General features: G+C 51.2%; 1 protein-coding gene and 2 pseudogenes across 1 annotated transcript; all 3 read right to left on the reverse strand.

The window, feature by feature from the left end:
- Positions 1-937: 937 nt before the first annotated feature.
- Positions 938-22,638, reverse strand: part of LOC137161786 (zinc finger protein 850-like) — a 64,114-nt pseudogene continuing 42,413 nt past the window's right edge.
- LOC137161784 (zinc finger protein 772-like) lies at positions 16,855-19,073 on the reverse strand. Its single transcript, XM_067561269.1, has 3 exons — positions 18,963-19,073; positions 17,726-17,783; positions 16,855-17,065 (listed from the first exon to the last, which is right to left on the reverse strand). The coding sequence occupies exons 1-3, from the start codon at positions 19,058-19,060 to the stop codon at positions 16,898-16,900; spliced, it is 324 nt and encodes a 107-aa protein (XP_067417370.1). The 5' UTR covers positions 19,061-19,073; the 3' UTR covers positions 16,855-16,897.
- LOC137161793 (U2 spliceosomal RNA) lies at positions 19,717-19,867 on the reverse strand (annotated as a pseudogene).

Here is a 22,638-nt window from a genome sequence, read left to right on the forward strand (position 1 = left end):
GGCGTAGAATGTGAAGCAAATAAACTCTACATGGCTCAGACAGAAGATAACACTGATGCAGTGATGGGGGAGAAGGGAATCCTGCTAACTCCTTGAGTGTCACAGAGACTGTAACTTTTTTGCCTGCCCCTCATCCTGTTCTTTATTATATTTAAATACATTTTAAATGAGTAAAAAATGGTACAAAAATAACTGCTGTTAAGCACACACCAGGCAACGTGACAAAACTGGGAATGAGCCAATCCCCACAGGGGGGAACTTGGTGACACTAACAATCACTTTGCAACTGGGGGAACAGTATAAATGTGATGCTTCAGGATTAACTAGGAGAAGTGATTGTTCAGCGCATGAGGGAACATGCTAGATAGCCTGTGTATAGTGGCCACGGTTCTGTCTTTATTGCAAGAATAGTTGTGTTTTTATATAAGAATAACAGGTGGATTTCACCCCTGTGTAGCTCATAGACTTGAAGACCATCAGGTACCATCATGATCTAGTCTGACCTCCTGCACATCGCAGGCCCCAGAACCTCACCCATCCACTCCTGTAATAGACCCCTAACCTATGACTGAGTTACCGAAGACCTCAGATCATGATTTAAAGACTTCAATTTACAGAGAATCCACCATTTACTCTAGTTTAAATGTACAAGTGACCCGTGTCCCATGCTGCAAAGAAAGGCACCCCCTCCCCTGGGTCTCTGCCAATCTGACCTAGGGAAAAATTCCTTCCTCACCCAAACATGGCAATCAATTGGACCTTGAGCATGTTGGCAAGGCCCACCAACCAGATACCCAGGAAAGAATTTTCTGTAGTAACTCAGAGTCCTCCCCCTCGAGTGTCCCATCTCCGGCTGTTGGGTATATTTGCTACTAGCAGTTACAGATAGGCTACATGCCATTGGAGGCAGTCTCATACCACCCCCTCCATAAGGCTTTTAATGGTTTGTGTCGCCCTTGTGGAGTCGCTGATGATAAATATAGGCTGAGCTCTGATGGAAGCTTTTCCTGCACTAGGAACATCTCTAGAGTCTCTCTCCTGTATGGATTCTCTGATGTGCAGTAAGGGCCGAGCTCTGACGGAAGCTTTTCCCGCACTCACAGCATTCATAGGGTCTCTCACCCGTGTGAATTCTCTGGTGTCTAATAAGGGCTGAGAGCTGACGGAAGTTTTTCCCACACTCACCGCATTTATAGGGTCGCTCTCCTGTGTGGATCCTCTGGTGTGTAATAAGGTGTGAGCGCCTAGAGAAGTTTTTCCCGCACTCACAGCACTGATAGGGTCTCTCGCCAGTGTGGATTCTCTGATGTGTAATAAGATCTGAGCGGTAACTGAAGCTTTTCCCACACTCACGGCACGCGTAGGGTCGCTCTCCTGTGTGGATCCTCTGATGCGTAATAAGGGATGAGTTCTGACTGAAGCTTTTCCCGCACTCACAGCATTCATAGGGTCGCTCTCCTGTGTGGATGCTCTGATGCGTAATAAGGGTTGAACTCCGACTGAAGCTTTTCCCGCACTTGTGGCATTCATAGGGTCTTTCTCCCGTGTGGATCCTCTGATGTGTAATAAGAGCCGAGCTCTGAGTGAAGCTCTTCCCACAGTCACAGCATCCATAGGGTCTCTCTCCTGTGTGGACCCTCTCATGTCTAATAAGGGTTGAGCTGTCAGTGAAGCTTTTCCCACACTCACAGCATTCATAGGGCTTGTCTCCTGTGTGGATTCTCTGATGTATAATAAGGTGTGAGCGCAGCATGAAGCTTTTCCCACACACACAACATTCATAGGGCCTGGCTCCCGTGTGAATTCTCTCATGTTTAGTAAGATGGGAGCGGCTGCTGAAGTTTTTCCCACACTCGGTGCATGTGTTGTTTTGGTCTCCCACGGGGATTCTCTTCTGGGCTCTGGTTTCCTTGAGGTCTTTGTAAGTTCCCCGATAATTAATAGATTTACATATATTCCCCCCTGGTGGGTTTCCCTGCTGCCTCTCTGGTCTGTGCTGACTCTTACAGGCTTTTCCCTGTTCACAACTCATGGACACATTCAACTGGGATCTTTGCACTAATGCCCCAGGCAGTTCCACTTGCTCAGCATCTTCCTGCTGTGGATTCTGCTCCTTGGTCTCCCTCGTCATCCCCTCACCTGCTGGGATAGAGAGAGAAACCTCAGAAACGGGGCTGGGAAAGGGGAGAATAAACCAAAGAAAATGCTGGGGAGGCAGAAAAAAAAATCAGGATCTGTAATTCCCCAAACTCTGCCTCATAGGGAAGGGAGGAGGAGATCAATCTGTCTTTGCCTCTCATCCAAACATTCTTGGGGAAGGGATCCACTACCAAGAATCAGTCAGGACCGCTAGAAAGCCATGAGCAATATCTGCCATGAGGATACAGCACCAGCTGGTGACCATCCTGACATCAGAGAGCTCACAAGCTGTTTGTAGGGCATCCCAACTGTTTCTTTTTGTCACTGCCACTTTTTGAGTTGGTTTCATGATTCCTCACCTGTGCAGGCACCTCTCAGGATCTCTCTTTCTTCAAAGCCACAGAAATCTGGGTCCCCCGGATCTTCCTTTTGTTCCAGCTGGACGATCGCATCAGGTTGGGAAATTGGAAATGCTGCTCAGAGGGAAGAAAACTAGGGAGATCAGCTTAAGTGATGGGATCTTTGTTGAAAAAAAAAAAAAAACCCCCAAAAAACAATCTGTTATTTTAACACCAGCCCATTTTAAAGCAGTAAAATGCTAGGGCCAGTTCCACAGATTCTCAAAGGTGCAGGTCACTGAGGGATTTAACTATCCCCATCTCTGCTGGGAACACACATGAAGACACTCGTGAACAAGGGCGCTCCTAAAAGACAGAGAAAGGAACTCCATGTCCCAGAAGTTGAAGACTCTAGTAAGAAGGGAAGTCACCCTGGAATGGCTTCTTGCTAACAGACAGAGGCCCAGAGACAATGACAGAGTCATAGGGAATCTGGGACCAGTAAGAATGGGCTGACGGGATTCAGTGTAGTATGGAATACGATGGCGTGGGGATGTCACCAAATGCAGTAGCTCAGGGATGTTAGATGTCAGGGGTATTAGATGCCATTTTGACGCATTAGGGAAGCCAGCGAGTCAGATGTATGAAAATGTCCAGTGTGAGAAGAAGGCTGGGGAATTAGATGGAGCATTGGAAATTTTTCCTCAGGAAAAGAAGAACGTGAAAAATAAGCGTGAGGCCACGTGAGCTCAGGAAGGACTGACTGAAAGATCCAAGCACCCTGCAAAGAAGAGAGATTGTGGCTGCCGCGGATGAGGAGGAGGAGGAGGAGGAGGAGAGGGAGATTCACTGATTTCCCACAAGTTTCACTACCATCCTATGACATCACCAAGAACGTGCAGGGGATAGGTTACCTTGTGACTGGGAGGGACATGAGGACTGGCGAAAGATGGCTAGGGTCGCCGTAGGTAGGGAAGAGGTCTGCGTGTGGTGATGGGGTAGGCCCTGAGCCGTGGTGAGAGGAGAAAAGTGAAATTATATTTGAAAAAAATATGTAAAATAAAGTGATGTAATAAGAGTGGAGTGCAGGCTCCAAATCAACAGGGACTGGGCAAGGATGGTTAATGGGCTGGGACCCTCTGCAGGATCCCCAAAGCTCCCCTCCCCTACTGACCTCCTGACATGTCTCTTTGGGTATGAATACACTGTAATGTAAGCCCAGAGCCGTGGGACTCAAGTCTGCAGGCTCATTGTAAAGGCCACTTTATACTGACCCCCGTTTTAGAATTGCTGGGCACAGATCTCACGCCTGCATTCACGTGTCCACACAGCATTCCACAGACCCGAGTCAAACCAGCTTATCCCAGGCTTCCTGGCGATCTCCACAGCTGTAGCCCTTCATTCGCAGTTTTTGGGACTTGGGCTCAGAACCATCGCCCTCGCCCTGTCCAAGGGCCTGGGTCGTGACAGCTTCCCGGCCTGAGTCAGACAGATTGGTGTACAGAAGGAATGGGGGCTGGACTCAAACATGAGCCTGAGCCCAAGCTTACGTTGCAGTGTAGACACACCCCCTGTGATGGAATTGGAGTTGCTCTGCAGTATTGATGAAGGCTGAATCTTGACCTGGTTATCTGGATGTTTATCATATTAATATGTTGGCTTAGATTACTGGGGAAACTACAAGGAAAACAAGCAGGAAAGGAAAAAGAGCGGCTCAAGATGAGACATCCCTTACTAATCACTTTAAGAGAGAATACCTGCAATAATAGCTTGGAATACTTTACTTGCAGAACTGGGGTATGTCTATACTGATGGTGGCAAAGTCGCCGCCGTCAGATCGACCTATTTGGATTGACTGAGCGGTCAGTGAAGACCCGCTCAATCGATCCAGAGGGCGACGCTGGTAAACCACCCCCTCAAGTGGCGTAACGCTGTGTCGACGGGAACGTGGTTCCTGTCGGCGCAGTGCAGTGAAGACTCCGCACAGAAGGGAAGCGCAGCAGTCTGTGTAACTTGCGTAACTCCCGTCCACTGCCGCCGAATCGCCGGTCGGTGTAGACCAGGTTAGATGAGCAGGGCCAAGGCCTAGAACCCAGATGATCAAAGGGACTGCAGCAGTTTATAAAGAGACATGCTCTTTAGGCGATGGGGGAAAGAGACAGAAACACAGGGACCTCGCTGGGGAGTCAGAAGAAGTTAGACCTGCCTCCCTGACTATCAGCAATGACAGACATGCGTGAAGACTATTTCTTATTTTAAAATCCTTCTCTCTCATACTTTTTTCCTCCTGCAAAAATCAAATCACAGTCATGTTTAAGATGGCTGTTTTGTCACTGCATCACTGACCCCAGACTGCTGAAGGGGCCTGCACTTCTGCACTCAGCCTGGCCTGCTGGGTAAACACGGGCCCGATCTAGGAGGAGCAGAACTCAACTGCAGCAGAAGGAAATGCACAAGGCCGGACATCAGAGGGGAAGAGGACAGGGTGCAGCTAACCCTGTTACTCACTAGGACACCTTTACTCTTCCTCTCACTGCTCTCAGTCCTCCCCACCTCCTGGTGTCAGGATCGGGACGCAGGCAGCCTGACCTAGTGATCAGAGCAGGAGTCGGGCATCAGACCAGGCCAGATACCAGGAGGTCAGGCTCTGAGACAGGCCAGAGGTCAAACCCAGGTGTCAGCAAGCAGTGGGATCAGGTTCCCAAGAGATCAGAGTCAGGCAGTAGGAGCAGGTACCATGCGGGAAGCATCGTCAGCAGGGGAAGCCCAGCTGCATGGACAGCTTTTTGTGCCTGTGCTTGGTTTAAATAGAAGCTGGGGACCAATCAGGACCCCCAACGTTCGACCAATCAGCTCCCAGGGCTGGAGTCCTCTGTCAGGGTTCAGCTTCCAGGCTGACAGCTGCTAGCAGGTCCCTGGGTAGCAGGTTGGAACGTCAGCGGAGCAGCGTTCAGGATCTGTGTCCCTGATCCCTGGGGATCCAGGAGCACCCACTTCTTGTGTTCTCTCCTCCCCTCCTCTTGCCCTAAGGCGGCCGTCCTTGGTATCTCTTCTCCCAAGTCTCCTGCTCTTCAACCATTTTCCATCCCAATCTCTGTCCTAAATGTTCCTTCCGCCTGCCAAAAAAGCATCCCCTCCCTCTCACTGCTAGCACACCCATTTCCTGGAGCACCTGGCACCCACCCTCCCTTTACTCCCAAGCCCACCAACCCTTCCAGCTTCTTGAGCTCCTGCTCCAACTCCCTCTCATTGCTCCCAGCCCTCCACGGCATGCAACTTCCTACAGCACCTGCTTCATGGGATCCCCAAAGCCACCCCAACCCACAAGAGCTCTTAGCCCTAAACCTTCCTCTCCCCCAGCCTACCACCACCTGCACCCACCCTGACTCTCCAACACCCCTGAAAACCAGGAAAGGAAGAGCTAAAGTACACTCCATACCAGCAATGCAATCTGAACATTGACCCTACCACCGAACCCTGGAGCTGGCAACAGCCTTTGGGAAGAGTTCAGTAAAGGTTTACCAGTGACCAAGGGAAAGGAAGGATTCTCCATCTCTTGAAGACACAATATGATGCCTTTCTGGAGGATGATTTGTCAAACACAAGGTATTCAGCTCATTACACTGGTGAATGGATGGTAATTCTATGGCCTCTGTTACGCTGGGGGTCAGACTAGATGATCTGATTGTTCCTTTTAGCCAGGAGATCTATGAGAACATGCCATTCTTTGTGTTGTGCTCCACCAGCACTGCTCTGCCTGCTCGCCAGCTGTGCGCACTGCGTCAGCTGTAGCGGCCGCTGAATCGTGGAGAGATGAGTTGGGGCAGCTTGGCAGAGCTGCGACTGTGATATGAAGGAAGGTGCACGCAAACCTTGAGGGACCAAGTATGCCTCATTTCAGGGCTGAGTGTTGTGGGTTGTGTTGATGAAGGTGTACAAGGGCGAGTTTTCACCACGGGGACAGTCAGCAGCCTGGTGGCACACATGCTAGTGGTCTCCAGGGCTGAGTGAGGGGGAGTAGAAACAATGACTCAGAAGGAAACCTCGGGGGGCGGGAAACATTTTGCAAGTCTGAGACAGTGCGTGTGGTGCAGGCTCAGTGTGTGAGTGCAGGTCAGGTGTTGGCAGCTTCCATTCCCTACACCGGACCTAGCCCCATGTTTGGCCTCAGCAAAGAGAAGCTCTTAGACTTTGTGCTCTCCTGCGCCGGTGCTCTGTTCCCAGGGTGTTCTGGGGCGGGGAGGGCAGAGCGCCAGTGTGTGCGACGTTGGCCTGCCGGGGGGTGGCTGACACGGGGCAGAGTTGAGATTGCATCACGGGGGTGACGTGAACCTTAACTCTTCATTTCCCCTTCCACGACGCGAGGGGACAGGAATCCTCACCCAGCGAGGTCACGGTCTCGTAGTTCTCCTGCATGACGTCTCTGTAGAGGGCTCTCTGGGCGGGGTCCAGCAGAGCCCACTCCTCCCTGGTGAAATGCACAGCCACCTCCTCGAAGGTCACCGGCCTCTGAAAGAGCAAGAGTCCAGCACTCAGCACCTGCTGCCCCAGACACAGCCCCACTATTCCCGGGGCAGCAGGGCCAATCGAACGGAAGCTCTGGGAGCCACAGTCAGCAGAGACCCCCCCCGGAGGCATCAAGATGAGGGGGGAAAGACAGAGCCGATAGACAGCAGATAGACGGGGCAGGGGTCTTCACATTAGTCACACACCTACTAGCCAGACACTGATACAGGAGATGGAGACCCAGCAGGGTGCAGGGACAGTCCCCCAACACCCTCCCCCTGCCAGCGGCAGCATGTGAGGGGATGAGGCATCTCCCCTTAGCCACACTGGTGGGTGCCCCCTTCATATCTCATAGCAGCCTCTGGCTGGCAGGTTCTGGCTCCAGCTCTGGGAGCCTGGTAAGTTTTCCCAGCCCTGTCCAGGAGCTGGGTTTCCCGGTTCACAAATTAGGGCATTTCCAGCCCTAACCCCCATGGGTCCCTTCCTATAATCTAGGCCCCAGGTTAAACAAGTCCCAGCAGGTTTGTCTCCCCCATCCCATATATTTCTTGCCCCCTTCCAGCCTAAACTCTCAGCTCCTGTATATTGACTGCCCCTCTCCCTCCAGGAACTCCCCACAATCCTTACCTCTGCTGCGGCCATTTCCCTCCCCTGTCCCCTGGGAAGACGGGGGCGACAGGGATGCTCTTCTGCAGCCTGTGGGGGCGAGAAGGGCAGTTGGGGCCATCTGCCAACACATCTGTCTGCACTGCCCGGCAGGAGACCTCCCCCCCCGGCTCTTTCCCTGCGGACAGATGTTGGCACCTCGGCCATGCTGGGGAAAGGCTTTATCCCAGCAGCGCCGAGCCCCTGCCTCCCGCCGGGCCACGTTTACACCCGCCCGCTGACTCAGGCTCGGGACCAGGTGCCAGAACAGAGGAGTCGCTGGGGCGGATTCCCCCCGGCCGTTGCCCCCAGGGGAATAGGGAGCATCAGGGCCTGGCCTCGCCTCTCTCCGGCCCGCAGAGACGTGGCTCTGCCCAGGGCCGGGACCTGCTGCACGGCCTGGGCCTGGGGGGCAGGTGAGAGCCCGGGGCACCGCCCTCCCCCCTCATTTCTCGCCCGCCTCCCTTGCCCCGCAGCCCCCCGGCCGGGCCAGGCCCAGGCCGCCTTCCCTCGCCCACGGCGACTCCTTGTGCAGCGCCGGGCTGATCGCGCCCTCCTCGCCTGCGGGGGGCCCCGGGGCCGAGCCCAGCTTTGTCCGGTCTCCGATCGGCGGCGGCGCCCGCCCAGCGCCCAGGCCGGGCCGCCCTGCTCCAGCCCCTTCCGGCACCGGCACCGGCACCGGCACCGGCGGGGGGGACGGGCTTTCCCCTGGAGGGAGCCGCCAGCCCCGCACGGGCTCTCCCCGCTTAGCCCTGCCGGGAAGAGGCGAGTGACTGGCTCGGAGCCGGAGTCGGGCCGGAGGGGAGCGAAGGGGAGGGGAAGGGGAAGAGGTGGAGGGAGGAAGAGGGGCCTAGATCCTTCCCCTGCCTCACCCTGGGCTGCTTGCTTCGGTGGCCTGTAAACACAGAGCCCCCCGGTGAGCTGTCACACGCCCCCTCCTCCAAGGGAACTAGGGTTCCTACTTTGGAAATGCAACACCCCCCTACCCAGCATCCCTCTCCCCCAGCTCCAGCTCCGACCCCCCCCTTCAACTGCCAACCTCTAGCCAGAGAAGGTCATTTTCTTACAGCTACCGCGGCCGTAGGACCCCTTAGCTGGACCCAGAGAGGTAAGGTGAGGTAGAAATCCCAGCGCACTGGGGTAATAATGCAAATCTTTAGACCCATGTAAAGAAAACCACCAGGCAGATGCTCTTATTTTTCTAGGAACTGGCAAATCCATTAAGGAACTGGCCTGGCTGGTCAAATACCGGCCAGGAGATAAGCCTCACCCCCCCCCAGGGGTGACTCCCTGCCAGGCGCCGGCTTTGCTGAAATTGTGTAAACGCATTGCTGCTGCGGCTGCATCCACCCTGCTCCGTTGTCACCCCACCGTTGGGTCACATCTGGAATGAATGGCTCTGCTTCCAGGGTCGGAACAACTGTCTCGCTTAACTGTGTGGGGCGGGGCTGGGGAAACACACGCGTGGGGACTGTTCAGATCATAACTAAAGCAGGGGTGGGCAAACTACGGCCCGTGGGCTGCATGTGGCCCATCTGAGCTTTTTATCAGGCCCTTCAGCTCAACCGGTGGGCCGCGGAAAAGTTGCAGAACAAGCTGTGTGGCACGGTGGTGGACACTTCCCCCATCGCCCCGTCCCTCTATATGGCCCGCCATACAATTTCTACATGCAGATGTGGCCCTCAGGCCAAAAAGTTTACCCTCCCCTGAACTAAAGACATGGAGGCGGCGGGGGACACACCGACGGACGCGGCGGGGGACACACCAACGGACACGGCGAGTGCTAAAGCATCGGACCTAATGAGGGACGCACCGCTTTGTATGGACTTTTTTGCTCTCTTTGTTAAACACCCCCAAAAGTAACCCACAGATATACTTAGTAATGTTCCCCTATTCCCATATATCCCCTTGTATCTCTTAGCGCCCACATCATCACCCCCCCATTCAGGACCCCACAGCTTATCCCATGTTATTCTTCCCAGACTCCCAATCACTCCCCGTGACCCCCGATAACCTGCATATTGTCCCTGGATGTTTTATAACTTTGCCCCTTTAACTCTATGGGTTACCTGTTTGTTCATTTACATTACCATTAGTATATCTCATTATATTAGCCTACTGCCACCAGCGTGGTCCCTGCGCTGTGTGAGAAACGGCTGGGCCTTGCAGATTGGCTTCCCATGGGAGGAGAAATCAGTAACCAGAGGCTGGGTAAATTCCAAGGGAGATTTGCTTTATTTACCCAAATACACCAGTCCCAGAAGAGAGGCAAATCTGCTCCTCCAGAAATCTCAGCACATACCAGCACAGTATTGTGTCCAGTTTTGGGCCCCCCCCACTACAACAAGGATGTGGAGACGTTAGAGAGAGTCCAGCGGAGGGCAACAAAAATGATTAGGGGGCTGGAGCACAGGACTTATGAGGAGAGGCTGAGGGAACTGGGCTTGTTTAGTCTGCAAAAGAGAAGAATGAGGGGGATTTGATAGCAGCCTTTAACTACCTGAAAGGGGGTTCCAGGGAGGATGGGGCTAGGCTGTTCTCGGTGGTGGCAGATGACAGAACAAGGAGCAACGGTCTCAAGTTGCAGTCGGGGAGGTCTAGGTTGGACATTAGGAAAAAGTTTTTCCCTTGGAGGATGGTGAAGCACTGGATGGGTTACCTAGGGAGGTGATGAATCTCCATCTTTAGAGGCTTTTAAGCTGCGGCTTGATAAAACCCTCACTGGAATTATTTAGCTGAGGTTAGTCCTGCTCTGAGCAGGGGGTTGGACTAGATACCTCCTGAGGTCCCTATGATTCTATGACCCCCAGGAGCTGATGGAACCCTGTGGACCGGAGGAACCCCTGGGACCCTGGAGGAGCTGTCCTCCGCTGATGATGCAGAGGAGTTCCTGGACCTGCCACCGGTCGCTGGGGAGGGACTTGTGGGCAGAGTACTCCAGTGACCCAGAGGGAAACTGAGGCATACAGGTACCCGGGGACAGGAAGTGGCCCAGGGACAGCTGGCTAGCAAGCCACTGAGTCAGGGGCTAACCCACATCAGCGTGTTGTGGCTGGAGTCCTGCTGATTCAGTGGCAAAGCAGGGCCCTGGGCTGGGATGCAGTGGAGACAGGTGGGCCTGCGCTCCCCTCCCCCCTTCCCTAACTACCCCAGGAGGGAGCGCTATCCTCTGTGGTTGCAGACAGAGGATCCTGAGCTCTACTGGCCTCGCCTGCCTGCAAGGCCGGGACCCCCAGACCATTGTACAAGCCCCGCCTGTGGGAAGGCCGATGGCTGCTGACTACCCAACCAGCCCTGCCCAGCTTGTGGGCTAGGGACTGCAAACTGCTTATGGGCCCTGCCCTGCCTGAGGGCTGGGGGAAATAGACTGCTTTAACAGCCCCGCCTGTGGGAAGGCTGGGGGCTATAGACCGCTTGCCTGCCACGCCCTGCCTGAGGCCCAGGGGCACCAGATCGTTTGTCAGCCCACCCTGCTGGGGGCCGGGGCTAAAGACTTGTGAACGGGCACTGATTATTCCCCCTAAAGGGAGATGCTGTGGCCTTCCTTGGAGCCTGGGCCTGAGGAAGGGTCGTGATTCCCCGGCCAGATGGTGCCACCAGCTTACAGGGGGGATATGACAGATGACATGATATAAAATCATGAATGGTGTGGAGAAAAAGTGTTATTTACCCTTCACATAACACATGAACCAGGGGGTTCCCCAATGAAATTAATAGGCAGCAGGTTTAAAACAAAGTCAACCTGTGGAACTCATTGCCAGGGGATTTTGTGAAGGCCAAAAATATAACTGGCTTCAAAAAAGAATTAGATAAGTTCATGGAGGATAGATCAATTAATGGCTATTAGCCAAAATGGTCAGGGACACAACCCCATGCTCTAGATATCCCTAGACCTGACAGCTAGAAGCTGGGACTGGAAAAGAGGAGATGGATGACTCATTGATCGCCGTGTTGTGTTCGCTCCCTCAGAAGGCTCTGGCATTGGCCACTGGCAGAAGACAGAATCCTGGGCTAGAGAGGCCATTGGTCTGACACAGTATGGCCGTTCTTATCAAAAGGAAAAGGGGTCTCCACACCCATAAAAATACCTTGTTGCCAAAGTTTTTAGCTGAAAACATGCCCCATGCATCATGCATCCATCACCATTCATAAAAGTCAATGTGGATATTGCACGACAGTGACCCTTACAGTGTAACTGGGTAAATTACACAAATTGTCTCCTGACAGTTTTCCTCTTAATGGAAATTTGTTAGAGCTTATCAAAATAAATTCCATTTGAAAAAGAAATAATTAACACCTATACTGGCTCTGTGTACTCATAAATGTTATTTCTTTCACATATTCTCCCACCCCAACCTTTGGAGTGAGGTTTCACTTCAGATCACCCTAAACTGAAAGGAGTAAATTACCTAAAATAGGGCTTTCAGGATTTGCGACCATTTTCTACATTAATTTTTCAAAATAAAAACAATATGTTTCAGTTTCCCAGTATTCTGGTTATCATAGTTACTCTCTTACATTTTAAGCAACAAGAAAAATTACAGAATCTTATAATTTATATTAGTTGGTTATTTTTTTTTCTTTAAATCCCATTTAACACGCATTTCCAGCGGGTGAGCCCTTCTGTAAAGTTGTGGTTTCCACCAACTTCGCTGCCTTCCACTTTTCAGAATTCATTTCTCTCTGTATCTTCTGCCATAAGTGTTGGTGGAAGGGTCTCACACTATGTGGTAAGGTTTGCCTCATGAGGTTTGCCTCTATTTTCACACCTTGCAATCTTTCAAAGTAGAGGAGGAGAAGTGATTCAAATGCATAAGACACAAAAGCAAAACTAAGACCAATCAGGACTCAAAATTCACATAGACTGCAGTCTGACACATTCATTCCCTCATTGGCTACCATCACTTGCACACCATGGAAGCGCTTCTTATCCAACAAAGCAGCCAGATTGGGATCTGTTACCTGACCAACTGGGATTCGATATTAGTGCGTTCAAGAATTGACACGATGCTCGTTCGATAAAAGCCTTTAATTACTACATTTACAAAATGAGCCTCCAAACCAAAAGTCTGGCTTATTAGCTGCAAAAGCAATTTTCCACACCCATGCAGGCAAAATGCGGTGGTTTCAATTCTTGACAGCTGCTCCGAGAGCTTGGACCCGTAGTCCAGAAGAAAGCCGGGCGGGATGACAGTTCTGTATCTAGAATCATTTCTCAGTCTTGAAGCATGCTTGCAAGTGAGATTTCTTCCCTCTTTATACCCTAAAATTTAGTGTTTTTCAAAGCATTTTGGGTAATTACATGAGAGAACAAAGGAAATCCAAATAAAAACAGCAGGGGAAAGACCTACATGTTTTTGCTCAGTTCAAAAGGTGTTAGCCGGCTGGATTTTGTTTAGTCAACAATCCAGCACTTGTGTGTCACGAAGTGCTTTCCTTACAAAAGAGGTTTGAGGTTTGCTGAGGCACTCATCAGAAGATAGGATAATAAGGTATCCTTGAAAAATACAGCGCCACTGAACCATAGATGAGTAAATTACAGAAGAAATTTCATTAGGGAGACTGGTCAGTCAAGTGGGGCCATTAATCATAGGAACAGCAGTTGCCGTATGAAATACCAGACGTGCGTAAAGAAGAAAACAGCACTTGTGATGCAGTACTAAGCAATCACGTCTTTTCAAACAGGAGTTCCAGCCACCACCATGCTTTTGCAACATGCATCTTATTAGTAACATTTGGTAACTTAATTTTATAAGGCGGCCCAACCTAGCTTAAATTTCATAGTCTACAGGATCCATGGGGAAGGAATGTCCTCTGACGGCGTCAACTCTTTCTCACTTTGCCTCGTGAAACGTTGAATCCAAATGATAAAGGACAAATTGTTCCCAATCTCTCCATAGCATCATTTGGGAATGTAATCAATGCCACTTAACTACGTCTTGATGTTGTAAACACAATTTTACCTGTGCCGTACTAAACTAGACCGTCTGCCTCTGGGGTGAAAACAAACAACTAGGTGGCTGCTATTTATCCCTAGGGCCCTCGGACCAGGGCAGGATAAATTTACACTTCTCTGTAGTAGAATTCTTTACCAAACCACCCAGAATTTCAGCAGTGTTCGTGAAGAATGGATTCCCCATACATGCCTAGTTTATTTCTTATAACATGATGCCACGTCAAAAATTAGCAACTAATTCAGAAAGACCACCCCGTGTTTGGGATCCTTTCGAATTGCCCTCCCAGGTCTGTGACACATTCATCTCCAGCCCTAATGAGTCTAATTTAGGTTCAAAGAAATCAAGGCGCGCTTCCGAATCACAGAGAATTGAAAACACTGCATCATGTGACAGTTGGGTAGGGGGAGGGTGAAAGTGTGCAGAAGATAAATATTGCATGGCTCAGACAGAAGCTGACACTACTGGGGTGATGGAGAAGGAGAGACTCCCTCCAACTCGCCCCATCACCTTCCAGTGTAACAGAGGCTGAACCAATATTCTTTTTCCTGCCCCTGCTCTTGGTTATATTTAAATATATTTTAAATGAGAAAAACAGTACAAAAAATAAATACCGTTCAGCACAACCCAGGGTAACATGAGAACATCTGGGAATGAGACAATCTAACAATCGCTTTGCAGTGGGAGGAATAGCATAAAAGTGATACGCCAGGTTAGTTTAGATGGGAAAATGGTGGAGGTTAGGTTAAGTTCTGCAGAAACGTGTTTGAAAACTTCAGCCACAAACCCTGGCAAAGCAAATGGTGCATACAGTCTTAAAGTTCACTGTGTGGGAATGAGCAAAAGCATTAAATATTTTGTCAGCTCTGGGCAAGTTTTTTTATGGTGTTTATCACCCATGTGGATCCTCTGATGCTCAACAAGGTGTGAGCTCTCATAAAAGCTCTTCCCACACTCTGAGCATTTCTAGGGCTTCTCTCCTGTGTGGAATCTGTGATGACAAATAAGCCCTGATCTGTCAGGGAAGGTTTTCCTACACTTCCAGCACGCACAAGGTCTTTCTCCTTTGATGTGTAATAAGACCTGAGTGGTAAGTGAAGGTTTTCCCACACTCTGAACATTTAAAAGGTCTTTCTCCTGAGTGAATTCTCTCATGTCTGAGAAGGTGTGAGTTGTCATTGAAGTTTTTCCCACACTCAGAGCATTCATAGGGTCTTTCTCCTGTGTGGATTCTGTGATGTCTAATGAGTGCTGAACTCTGAGTGAAGCTTTTCCCGCACTCACAGCATTCGTAGGGTCTCTCTCCCACGTGGACCCGCTCATGTCTAATAAGGGGGGACATATCATTGAAGCTTTTCCCACACTCATAACACTTATAGGGTCTCTCTCCTGTGTGGATTCTCTCATGTCTAATAAGCTTTGAGGGGCTAGTGAAGATTTTCCCACACTCAGTGCATGTGTTGTTTTTCTCTCCTGTGGGGATTTTTTGCTGGGCTTTGGTTTTCTTGAGATATTTTTGAGGTCCTGGACTCTTTGTGGATTTACCCAGTTTCTTCCCTGGCCGGTTTCTCTGATGCATCTTTGACCTGTGCTGACTCTCATGAATTTTTCCCTGCTCACAGCTCCTGGACATATTCTTTTGGGAGCTTTGTGATAATGCTTGGGGCAGTTCCACTTGCTCAGCAACTGCTGGCTGCGGATTCTGCTCCTGTTTCTCACTCACCATCCCGTCACCTGCTGGGACAGAGAGAGAGAAAGTTCAGAAACAGGGATGGAAGAGGGGATGGGAAACCAAAATAAGTCCTGTGAAGACAGAAAAATATCAGGAACCAAATTTCCCTAAACTCTTCCCTACAAGGGAGAGAGGAAGGTATCAGATCTGCCTCCATATCCCATCCAAATACTCAGGAGAAAGGGAGGTCAAGGAAAGAGCCACTGCCATGCGTCAGTCAGGATGGTAGAAAGCCATGAGAGATACCTGCCCTGAGGATATGACATGTACTGGGGGACAATCCTGAACTCAGACAGCTCACAAGGGAATCCCAGCTGTTCCCTTCAGAGCCGGCCCTACGGGGTCTGCTAAGGGGAAAAAAGTTCCGGGAACCGTGCATTGTGGCGTGCACACACCTATATTGGAATGAATATGAGCAACACATCTCGAAGAACAACAGTTACTGGTAAGTAACCTTGTTTTTTATTCTTAGGAGTTTATTTTTGCTTTTTTTTTGCCTGTCACCCTTCCTATCTTTATTTATTAGACTGGGTATTGCTTAAATCTGTGCCTTTTTGATTAATAAATTTGCTTTACTCTTAATATAAAGAAAAACAGTGCTGGGACGGAAATAAGAGTGTTTGTCAAACCCCAGTTAAATTACTGAGTTGCTGTTTACGGTCTCCTTAAAGGAGCAGCAAACTTAATAATGTCTGCGAGTGTAACAAGAGAGGGCTGGGCACTACAGGGCAGACAGCGTGGGAGAAGTTCAGGACTGGAATGGGGGGGTGCTGGGGTCCCGTTGCAAGGAGTAACCGCGGCCGGCGGAAGCCAGAGGGAGGCTGTTGTACTGTAAGCACGCTGCTCTTATCAGGGCTCCGAGCCAAAGCAGCACAGCGCACACATCCAGGGTTACAGGGCAGGCAGAGTGACAACCCCCCACTGCTGTGGGTTGAACTCCAAAGCATCACAAGAGATCACTGGAGCCTTTCCAGCACCCACCCCACTCCCTAGAGGAACACTCCCCAGCCGCTTCCTTCCCCACCATTACCCCAGCTTTCCCCTGGTGCCTCCTGTCCTTCAACTCTATGAATCAACAATAGATACAATAGAAGGACTGGGGGAAATGCCGTTGTTTGCGCTGTGATCCACCGTGTGGAACACCAGCGTTGATCTGCAGCCCTCCAAGCTGTGACTACATGACAGAGGGATGAGCTGCAGCACTTGGCAGAGCTGTGACTGACATGAGGAGAGGTGCACATAAATCGAGGGACCAAGAATGCCTCATTTCAGTGCTGAGTGTCCTAGGTCGTGATGTGGAAACATTTTGCAAGTCTGAGATGGTGCGTGTGGTGCAGGCTCAGTGTGTGGGTGCAGGTCGGGTGTCGGCGGCTTCCGTTCCCTTCACCAGACCTAGCCCCATGTTTGGCCTCAGCAAAGAGAAGCTCTTAGACTTTGTGCTCTCCTGCGCTGGTGCCCTGTTCCCAGGGTGTTCTGGGGCGGGGAGGGCAGAGCGCCAGTGTGTGCGACATTGGCCTGCCGGGGGGTGGCTGACACGGGGCAGAGTTGAGATTGCATCACGGGGGTGACGTGAACCTAACTCTTCACTTCCCCTTCCACAACGCGAGGGGACAGGAATCCTCACCCAGCGAGGTCACAATCTCGTAGTTCTCCTGCATGACATCTCTGTAGAGGGCTCTCTGGGCGGGGTCCAGCAGAGCCCACTCCTCCCTGGTGAAATACACAGCCACCTCCTCGAAGGTCACCGGCCCCTGAAAGAGCAAGAGCCCAGCATTCAGCACCTGCTGCCCCAGACACAGCCCCACTATTCCCGGGGCAGCAGGGCCAATCGAACGGAAGCTCTGGGGGGCACAGTCAGCAGAGTCCCACCCTCAGCCTACTCAGAACAGCCAGGAGGCATCAGAGGCTCTCAGCAGATAGACGGGGTCTTCGCATTCATCATACACCTACTAGCCAAGAGATGGATCCTGGTGGGGGCTCTGCAGACAGCCCCTGGTAGGAATCCCAACACTCTCCCATTGCCCGCTGCTGGATGTTAGGGGATGCAGCATCTCCCCTAAGCCTTACTGGTGGGGATCCCTTCATATCTCATAGCAGCCTGTGGCTGGCAAGTTTGTGTCCCAGCTTTCGAAGTCTGATACATTTTCCCAGCCCTGTCCAAGGGGATTGTTTCCTGTTCCGCAAAGGAGAGAATTTCCACCCCAGCCCCCATAGGTCTGTTTCTAGATTCTAGGCGCTGGGTAAGAAAGTCCCAGCAAGTTTGTCACAACTCCGCCCCCTTCTTTTCTACTCCCTGGGAATCTCCTGGCCCCTACTAACTCTAGACCAAAACCCCAAGAAGTTCCCACCTCCTATTTATTTACTGCCCCTCTTCCTCCAGCAACTCTGTAACAGTAACTGATAATACCTACCTGAACGGCCTCCACGGCAGCCATTTCTCTTCCCTGTTTCATGGGAGGACGGGACGATCTACAGGAAAACATGGATGTTACTCTTCAGCCTGGCAGGGAAAGACGGACAACTGGGGACATTTCAGAAGAGGCTTTAGTTAATTTCACATCAAGTTCATTCACACCCCACAGGCTCTTTCCCTGCGGACAAATATTCTCGACTCTGCCATGTGAACAACATAAATACCCAAAACACAAGTCCTGCTAGGAATTTGCGGGGAGGGGGTTAACTAACCAGCCATCTGCTGGAAAAGTAATATGGTCAAACACAATGTCTAGCTGAGACTAGTGGACACTCCATTGGGGAAACTTGCTGCTTCCTTCCATTGCTGTAACTCTTCCATGCCTTGCTGCTGGCCAAAAGATGGCCACCCTGTCCCCACCCTAGAGGCAGCAGTGTCTCAGGGCTCTCTCCATTATACCCCCTTCCCATTTGGGGAATGACTCAGGGCAAGCATTCCCCACCTAAACAAGGACAAATTGGTGCAGATCAATGGGTGGGGGAAATACCCCCGATCTGGAAGGATGATAAATTGACAGTGGAGAATCAGAGAGAAGAATATGGGCAAAATCTGAGGAGACCAGAGAAAAGGTCAGTAATTGGGGGAAAGGGCCCACGTGGATGTTATATCCACATTTGATCACGGGGGGCACCTGGATGTTATATCCATGTTTGATCACGGGGCGGGCACGTGGATGTTATATCCATGTTTGATCACGGGGGGGAGGGGCAGGCACATGGATGTTATATAAATGTTTGATCACAGGGGGGTTGGCACGTGGATGTTATATCCATGTTTGATCACGTGGATGGTCCATGTTTGGGGGAGGGTGGCACGTGGAGGCTATGTCCATGTTTGATCACAGGGCGGGGGTGGCACGTGGATGTTATATCCATGTTTGATCACGGGGGGGGGGGGGTGGCACGTGGATGTTATATCCGTGTTTGGGGGGGGTTGCAGAGAATTCGCCCAGGGCTGCAGGAGCGGCAAAGCACAGGGTCCATGGCCCATCGTCACCTGCTCTTCTCCCCCGGCCCGCACCCAGAGCCCCCCGGCCCGCAGCTCACACTCACACTCACTCACACGCTCCTGCCCCGCCAGTGCCCTCCACCGCGGGCTTATTTCCCTGCCCGGCCCCGGCCCGGCTCCCCGGCACCAGATCCGGCCCGGCGCTGCACCCTCGGGCAGAGACTCACCGTCCTGCTGCCCTCGGGGCTGGCTCCAGCAGCTGCTCGGCTCGGCCCGCTCCCGCAGAACGCCGGAAGCGGCGCTTCCGCCCGAAGTCTGCCTGCATCGCCGCTTGAAGAGATTTCTGGGTTGTGGGCATCGCCACTTCAAGAGAGTCTTAAAGCGGCAATACCTGCCTCCGCGGAACCCTGCCGCCGAGAAACCCCTTAAAGCGGCAATGGAGTCAGTCCGGCAGTGGGGTCCAGCGCGAAATCGCGCAGCCGAAAAGGGGAAGATGAGCCATTGCATAGCCCCTTTGAAGTACAGGTTCTGTGAATTTGGCCCCGTCACCATCAGCGAGTTTGACACCCCTGCTCTAGACATCAGATCACAAAGGAAAGCTTTCCTTAGTCGCTGATGGTGGTCCATGTCCATATTTTGGGTTGAATTAGTTTGTCACTGTTGAATCAGTTTGTCTGTAGAAGTAATTTCATCCTTGCACATTTCATCCTTGCACTCTTTGCTGGAAGTAAAACACTTCTGCTCCTGGCCATGCATATCAGACAGCAGGGACCAGTGCAACCATTTCTTTTCTTGGTGTAAACTCTTCCCAACAGACTTTGTCTTGGTGTATATATGCCCTGATACACAAAGCTGCTCCCCTCTATCCGCTCACTCAGTTGGAGTAACGTTTCACCATAAATAAACCAAACCCCTACAGACTGCGGAACAACAGGGCTAAACTACTTCTATCTTTTTAAAACCACAATACTCTCCCCTAAAGGGAAGTGCCCGGTTCCTGGAAATACTGCAATACCAAATCAGTGCAAATCCCTGTTCCAAAAATCCATTTAATACAGAGTTCTCAGATAAAAAACATCAGATATTAAACTGATAAGAGCAGATTTAACATTTTGTATTAAAGATAATGTTTTTTTTAAAAAAAGATCAGACACAGAGTTCAAATAAAAGAGTTCCTGGACATCCAGGCATCATGTACAGATTATCAGCAGGTACAGAGTTGGGTTGGACTTCAGAGAGTACAATGAAATCATAAACTGTGGTATCCTAGAGAGGGTGATAGATTTGATGGTTTACAATACAAACAGTCGGGTAAGAGGGTACGTTGTTCATACCAAAAGTTACGTTTAAGTGTGGTTTGTAGGAAGTAGATACCGTAATGAAATCGGATTGACCCTCCTTGAAAGAGAATTATGGTATAGATAATCATTCAGTACACACAATCAGTCAGAGAAAGGCTTTCAATTCCCATCTTGTCGCCGATTCACGATGGCGTTCAGGCCTGATCTTCGTGATACTGCTGGTGTCCAGTGATGTACTCCGTGTAGATGTCCCTGGACCATCTGATGGTGTCCGACACCATGAGGTGCTGCATGGACCAGGCGAAGAACCAACTGATTCCGCAGGCTCGCAGCACACGCTCGTTGCAGAGGTCTCAAGTGCCCAGTGCTCCGATGATCAGAGCCCCCGTCCCCACCTCATAGCCCTTTGCTCTCAGGGTGTCAGCCAGGGGGGCATATTTCACCTCCTTACGGGCTCAAGCTTTGCAGAAGGCCAGGGTCCTGTTTTCAAAGGGGATCGAGACGTCCACCATGATGATCTGTTTCTGCTTCTCGTTGGGGATGACGACGATGTCCGGCCGCAGCCGGCTGTCAGTTCTGGTGACGGCGGAATTCACTGCGACCTTCCCCAGGTGCGGCGGGATGGCTTTCACCAGGCGGTTCTGGACGGCGTTGTGGCACAGCTGCCAGGCTCTGGAGTGGGGCTTGCAGCTGCACAGGACATGGGGCAGGGTCTCACTGCTGTAGCCGCACTTCCTGCAACGCTTGTCCCAGTTCCCGTGGTGGACGGTTCCATTCAGCCAGATGCAGTTAGGCCGGGCCCGGTGGATGAACCCCCCAGTTGGCGAACCGGGTGAAGCTTCCCCCGGAGAGGAAGTGGTTGCTGGTATCCCATTTGCTGGTCAGCTCGAAGGCCCTGCCTCGGTCCAGCTTTCACTTTAGGTTTTCCACGTATAGCGTGTGGACGGCAGCCTTCAGGGTCCTCACCAGCATGCCCCTGGCTACTGGGGTGATGGTGGTGTCAGCAGTCCTGATCTGTGGCACTAGGACCCCCACCTCCTGACGCTCCTTGCACCACTTCCAGTGGCAGCCGATGCGCTTCCCTATGCGTCGTGCGGCTTTGTGAGCGTGGGTCCAGAGCGAAGTGATGTCACCTCTGTCCGTCCAAATTCTCCATCCAGCAAGCCGCTTAGGTACGTGGCGATGTCTTCGCTGGAGGGGGCCAAAGAGAGACTCAAGGAGAGAATCTGCTATCAGGAACTGTTTACAATGGAGACTTCACAGAGTAGATCATGGAGACCAATGGGGGGTGGATCCCCACGTGCTGGCCAAATCTTTCTGGCAAGTTGGAGGAAGCTATAAGGGAAGGGACGTGACATCATCACTTGGCTTCACCATCCCCATGACTCAACACCTGAAAGAAACATCTGGAGGAAATTACTTTTGAACTGGGGAGGGGGCCCCAGGCTGAAGGAGCGTTTCAGCCTTTGTGTTAAGGACCAGACGCCTGTTTGTACCATCTCTCGGGGTGAGACATTGCTTGATATAAATCATGCTGAGTTTGTAGCACTCAGACTGAGAAATTATTTTTATTTCTTAAAGTAACCAACTCTGATCTTTCATGCCTACCATTTCTAATCACTGAACATCTGTCTTTCAGTGGTTAATAAACCTGTTTTCTATTTTAACCTAAAAATGGTATGTTTTGGTGGAACTGTTTGGAAAATCTTAGCTCAGTTAACAAAGCCCTGTGTACACCCTCTCCACATTGAGGGAGGGGCAGACTAGCTGATGAATTTACCCACGTCAGGCTTCTGACCAGTGCAAGACGGAACGGTTTCAGGGTGCAGTGGTAGAGGGCTGGGGGAAAGTGGCTGGTGCTTCTCTATTGTTGGCTGGTGAGTGACTGGGCAAAGGGCTCGTACAATCTCCTTGAGTGTGGAGCTCTGCGTACGGTTGTGCTGGGTGCTAACAGCGCCGGGAAGGGGCTGCTGCTTGTCACCAGTGAGGCATTGTTGGGAGTCAGCCCGGGCTTGAAGGCTAAGGGGGAACAGTGGTTCCACAGTTCTCAGGCTGCCCCCTGGTGGATCCCATCACACCTACCCTGAGCCCATTCCCGAGTTTTCCGCTCGACTCAGGAAAAGAAGAAACGAGGGGGAAGCTGCGCCAGGAAGTCACAGCGAGGGCGGTGGGGTTGGCGGAACGACACGTACCACAGAATGGAGGATCATCTCACAAAATTAGATTGAAAATAGTGCTTGATAAATTGATGAGTGGGGTTGTGTTGTGGGATCGCCTGCGGTGGTGAGAGATGGGGATCAGGGGCTTGGTTCTATGCCTCATGTCCATAATTCCATGCTTCAGGGATTTAATTTAATGACAAAATTTCTAGTCACCTAGGTATAAGGCTCAAATAATCTAAAAATAGCAAGTTTGGTTTAAAAGTCAAAAAATGCATCTAATCCATAGTCACAATATCCCAGATTAGGGTTAATACATGTAACAGTACAAATTAAATATCAATATTCAAATACTCAGGTACATCACTCATGAGAAGTTCTACTAGGGACAACTTACCGAAAATAAATACAGCAATGAGTGTACATTGTCCTTCATTAACGGG

This window comes from Emydura macquarii, unplaced genomic scaffold (genome assembly GCF_026122565.2).
Source record: "Emydura macquarii macquarii isolate MOO-44397 ecotype Brisbane River unplaced genomic scaffold, CSIRO-AGI_Emac_v2 contig_2369, whole genome shotgun sequence".
Lineage (NCBI taxonomy): Eukaryota > Metazoa > Chordata > Testudines > Chelidae > Emydura > Emydura macquarii.

What these genes read in the sequence shown, in the direction of transcription:
- LOC137161784 (XM_067561269.1), bottom strand. Translation starts at nt 19,060, where the DNA reads ATGCAGGCAGACTTCGGGCGGAAGCGCCGCTTCCGGCGTTCTGCGGGA. An exon ending in GCCCCGAGGGCAGCAGGACG is followed by an intron (nt 17,784 to 18,962) that starts GTGAGTCTCTGC and finishes GTTTTCCTGTAG; the next exon opens with ATCGTCCCGTCCTCCCATGA. An exon ending in CTGCCGTGGAGGCCGTTCAG is followed by an intron (nt 17,066 to 17,725) that starts GTAGGTATTATC and finishes TTGCTCTTTCAG; the next exon opens with GGGCCGGTGACCTTCGAGGA.